Genomic DNA, 4,996 nt, shown 5'->3' with positions numbered 1-4,996 from the left:
ATCTCTGATTTGACTCACTCGCTCGCTCGCACACTCGCTCGCTTGCATACACACTCACTCATTCACTCATTCACTCACGTGCGAGTGCAAACATCATTCAACCCTGACATTTTGACACAATTACTGTTTAAAAGCCACTTGTGGACTCACGCAAATACCTTTTAATCTCTCTCACACACACACACATAAAAGCAGAAACAAGCACACACACTCACACTTAAGCGCACACTGTTTACAGAAACTCCCAAATCACACACACACACACACACACACACACACACACACACACACACACACACACACACACACACACACACACACACACACACACACACACACACACACACACACACACACACCCCAATCTCCACACAACTCTCTTGAAATCCCAAACCTCTTACGGACACACACACACACACACACACACACACACACACACACACACACACACACACACACACACACACACACACACACACACACACACACACACACACCAACATGCCAAAGAAAATGGAAAAGGGGTGTGTCTGCAATACCAGGAGAAGGTCAGCGCACCTCTCTCTCTCTCTCTCTCGCTCACTCTCTCTCTCTCTCTCACGCTGTCCCTCTCTCTCTCACGCTGTCTCTCTCTCTCTCTCTCCCCCCCCCTCTCTCTCGCTCTCGCTCTCTCTCTCTCTCTCTCTCTCTCTCTCTCTCTCTCTCTCTCTCTCTAATGTAAACACTCCCCCATGACTGGGATTGGGCTGCTGGAGAACTGCTTTCAACTGCCGAGAAGCTTTGAGGAATTCCGGACCACAACAGAGGCTTTCCAGATCACACACACACACACACACGACAGAAGCTTTCCACATCTCCGCTGATGTGAACTGCTCCGCTGCTGAGTGAATGAGAGAAGCTTGTGTGTGCACCGTGTATGTGTGTGCATATGTGAACGTACGTGTGTGTAAGTGAGCGTTTGTGTGTTTGTGAACGTGCATTAGTGTGCACGCTCTCTGGCGCGTCTCCCAGCTGTGTTAATGGCCGATGCCCCCCCCCAACCCAACCATTTACGAGGTGCGGGGGAAACTTTTATGGCAGCAGGCTGATACGCGTCTGAGATAAGACGCCTCGAAAACTTTGCTCACACTGGCTTATCGTCTTATTCTGCCTTTGCTTCTGCCCTCCTCCTCCACCTCTCTCTCTCTCTCGCTCTCTCTCTTTCTTTCTCTCCCTCTGTCTGCCTGTCTGGTTCTCTTTTCCCTCCTTCTCTTCTCTTCTCTTCTCTTCTCTTCTCTTCTCTTCTCTTCTCTTCTCTTCTCTCTGCCTCGCAGGCCACCCAGGTGAATGGAGCCTCGTCCACGCTCGAGGATCAGCCACCGGGCTGGCAGCAGCAGCAGCAGCAGCAGCAACAGCAGCAACAACAACAACAACAACAACACCAACAACACCAACAACACCAACAACACCAACAACATCAACAGCAGCAGCAGCAGCAGCAGCAGCAGAGCACTTTGCAAGGAGCAGAGCCGTCGTCTGGCCAACCGACCCTCGCCGACCTTTGCCCTTTTCAGGAAGTGGTGAGTCGTCCCCGTCTTGGCTCGGCTCCGCTGCGCCCGTTCAAGGCAGAACCGCCGGCGGCGTCCCCGTGCTGCAGCAGCGAGGAGGACCGGAACCGGAACCGACTCAACGGACTCAACAACAACCACCAGGCCTGGTGCAGCGCTGTGATTGGCCAGTCGGAGGCAGCCAAGCCGTACGCCTCCAGGATTATGCGCCTCTTCTCCGGCCAGAAGGCCTGTGTAGACGACGCCATGTCGGAACGGACTTCTAACACCACCGGCGCCAACCAGCACCAAGGTCCAACCACCACCACAACCGCCGCCGCCCCACAGACCTGGGCCGGGCTCTCCGGGCTCAAGGTCATGGGGTCGTTCAAGAAACTGCGGTCGTCTGTGTTCCAGGGCATCCAGAGCCGAGGCGTCGCTATGGCAACAGCCAATCAGGACGCAGAGATGTCCGTGATGACCAATGAGAATATAGACCCCGTAGAGGCAACCAATGGACAGCAGTTTCGAATGCCGTGCCAAGACCCTCTTCGTACTGTGAACGGAGTGTACAGTAGAGCTGGCTCGCTCGTCAGTGGCTCCCTCGTCGGGGTCTGCTCTGTGGCCTCGGATGACGACGAGGATTTAACTAACGACGACGGACTGCAGAGGAACAGCCACTTCTCCCGCAGTATCCGCCGGGCGTACGGAGCGGGCCGCATCTCCTTGATGGACGACGGGGCGCAGAACAACAACAACGCTGCGTGCCAGGGTCTACCGCCGAAGTCGCCCAAGCGCGGCGCCACCCCTTCGCCGGCGTCGTCGTCACGGGGGGGTCGTTCCCGTCCTCGGCCCCTGAGCGCGGCGTTCGGCGGCTCCGAGGTGCACCTGCCACCGGGCGAGATGGACAGCCGAGCGATGAGCCGCCTCAGCAAGAGCGCCGACAACCTGCACGCCAAGGCCCCCTTCAAACGCAGGACCGCCTCGGCCCACATGGCCCCCCCGCACAAACAGGAACAGGAACCGGGACAGGAACTGGAGCAGGGGGACCACGACTCCTCCCAGCGGGGCCGGAACCCGGCCATCAAGCGCACCAACAGCGCCTCGTCTGTGGACAGCCGCGAGCAAGGCAGCGGGGGCGGGTCGCAGAGGTGGAGGAGCCCCAGTCGAACCCGGGCCCAGGTGCAGCGCCTGGTGGGCAGCTTGACGGACCTGACGTCCCGAGCACGCCGCCCCAGCAGCCCCCTGGCCGCGACCCCGCCCCCCCCGCCACCGCCCCTCTCCCCCCTCAGGCAGCTCCATGACGACTACTCCCGCCGCATACCTTGCCTTCCGCCCCCGGACCGCCAGCGCCGCCCCTCGCCTGCACGCGCCAGAGCCACGCCCCCCGAGAGGGAGACGGACGGCCAGCGAGCCGCCACCACCACCACCGTCACGGTGGAACACGCACCCTCCATACACCGCGCCCCCCTTGCCCCTCTCGCCCCTCTTTGCCCCCCTGGACCCGACCGACCGCGGTGGCACGAGTGGCCAACAGACTCTCACCAGCAATGGCTGCCAGCAGCTGAGTAGCGGTCAGGGTGTCGCGCAACAGACGTCATGTCCGAGTCCGAGTGACACGTCTGCTGAGGACTGTGGGCCTATGGAGGCTCAGAGACTAATGGGGGAGGAGGAGTCACACACTGACACCGTGCAGATGGAGGTCCATGAACAGGGCTCAACCAAGGTGAGAAAAAAATCTCCAATCATTTTAAAGTGAAATTATTGAAGATCCTCATACGTTGACGATCCTTAAATTATAATAATGATCAGATGAATGACATCTCAAATGCTAAGTAAGACGGATGGAGGAAATATCACTGTCAACTGCATAATAAAACTGGCATGTGAAGCTATAGACATCACATAACTCACAATTTGCACAATTTGTCACTTGATTAGTTACTTGCATCATTGCCACTACTATTTGTAGGAGCAAGTGTCACCTGTGACTTTTCAATACACAAAATCAATATTCTGCAGCCTTAGACTTGGACCTTTTAGTGTTATCCTCATCTGCTAAATCATTATCTTTAGGAAGAATACTTGCGCTGTACCAATGCAATCACAATTGCCATGTTCCCAAAACAATATGAGCAAGATATTTTCTACAAATGTGACTGATGTATTAAGGTTCATTTTTGTGTTATTGTGATGTGTTGGAGTCTTTGGAGTTGTTTAGATGCAGACATTAACCCCCACCCCCACCCCGACCCTCGTTGCCACATTGTCAAAATGGTCTTATCAGAACATGAGTATCTAGTCCTTCATCCGTCTGCTTTGAGTTGACCGACATGTCTTCATATCTGCCTGGCTTTAACACCTTCTGTCCTGCCACGTCATCCCCTGATCTTGACACACTATAACGCTTGCATACCATGACTTGGGCAGATTTGCACACATACTGTTTGTTTATCCACAAACACATCTCGAAGGGAATTTCTAATATAACCACATCACAGCATAGCTCCTGGAAATTACAAAAGAGATGTCAGGATCAAAAAATGAGAATAAATAATAATAAACAAATAATTTGGAGTGCCTTAGTCAGAGAATTTATTCTCATTTTTTGATCCTGGAAGTACATTACCTTGGACTAAAGAGCACCCAAACCCAAGAAGCCAACAAACTATCTGGATGAGCACGCCATACTCCACAAACTGAATACAAAAGAGATGTCTTCGACTGATGGATCGGCACATCATGGAATTGATTCTGGGGGCAAGCAAAATGGATTGATTTGATATAGCATTTGGATTGATTTGATATAGCATTTGATATACGTGTGCCATTACTGCAATGGCCAGTTACCACTGACTCCAAATGGATTGGATGGCTGTCATGTGTGCACCATTAAATGCATGCACTTTAAAGTGCACTTTAAAGGGCCATTAACATTAATTGGGAGGGAAGGAACAGACATCAGTTCTATGGACACGGACGTTGGACAGTGCGTGGGCTTCCTCAGAAATGGCACATAAACCCTTCAGTGTAATATGTGGACTCGCCTGCTGCTGTATATGCACATGCTGAAGTGAATTCTTCTTGATTTGTGCTTATAGTGCAACGAAAAGACACAGACTAGAGTAGGAAAACAGCCAGGATCTTTATGAGTAGGCACTATGAAGGTCATTGATCTGTTGCGCTGTTTAATGCGGTGCCATTGACCTTGAGTGGGTACAGATATCCCTGTTGTGACATATTTATTGCTCTAATCAAGAACGGTCCATACGGTTCCCTCAGATAGCCCAGATGTTCTTGCCAACCGCACGACTATTCCATTGCACCTTGGCAGTGGGGCAAATCTAGGTGTGTGGGTAGATATTGTGGCCCTTAACCTCCATGAGTATACTGTGGCCCTTAACCTCCTTAGGCAAAGAAATATAATAATATAGTAATGCTGATCTGGGTCTCAACCGCTGATATGATTG

At 52.7% G+C, this 4,996-nt stretch overlaps 1 protein-coding gene across 1 annotated transcript in view; it reads left to right on the top strand.

Moving 5' to 3' along the window:
- Nucleotides 1-2,732: 2,732 nt before the first annotated feature.
- Nucleotides 2,733-4,996, top strand: part of spata13 (spermatogenesis associated 13) — a 48,141-nt gene continuing 45,877 nt past the window's right edge. The window contains exon 1 of the mRNA XM_063206372.1: nt 2,733-3,252. Coding sequence (XP_063062442.1) covers nt 2,827-3,252 — 426 coding nt within the window. The 5' untranslated portion in view covers nt 2,733-2,826. The remainder of the gene's footprint in view (nt 3,253-4,996) is intronic.

The sequence above is a fragment of the Engraulis encrasicolus genome, chromosome 9 (assembly GCF_034702125.1).
Source record: "Engraulis encrasicolus isolate BLACKSEA-1 chromosome 9, IST_EnEncr_1.0, whole genome shotgun sequence".
In the NCBI taxonomy this organism is placed as follows: domain Eukaryota; kingdom Metazoa; phylum Chordata; class Actinopteri; order Clupeiformes; family Engraulidae; genus Engraulis; species Engraulis encrasicolus.
This window is presented reverse-complemented; position numbering and strand designations above follow the sequence as displayed.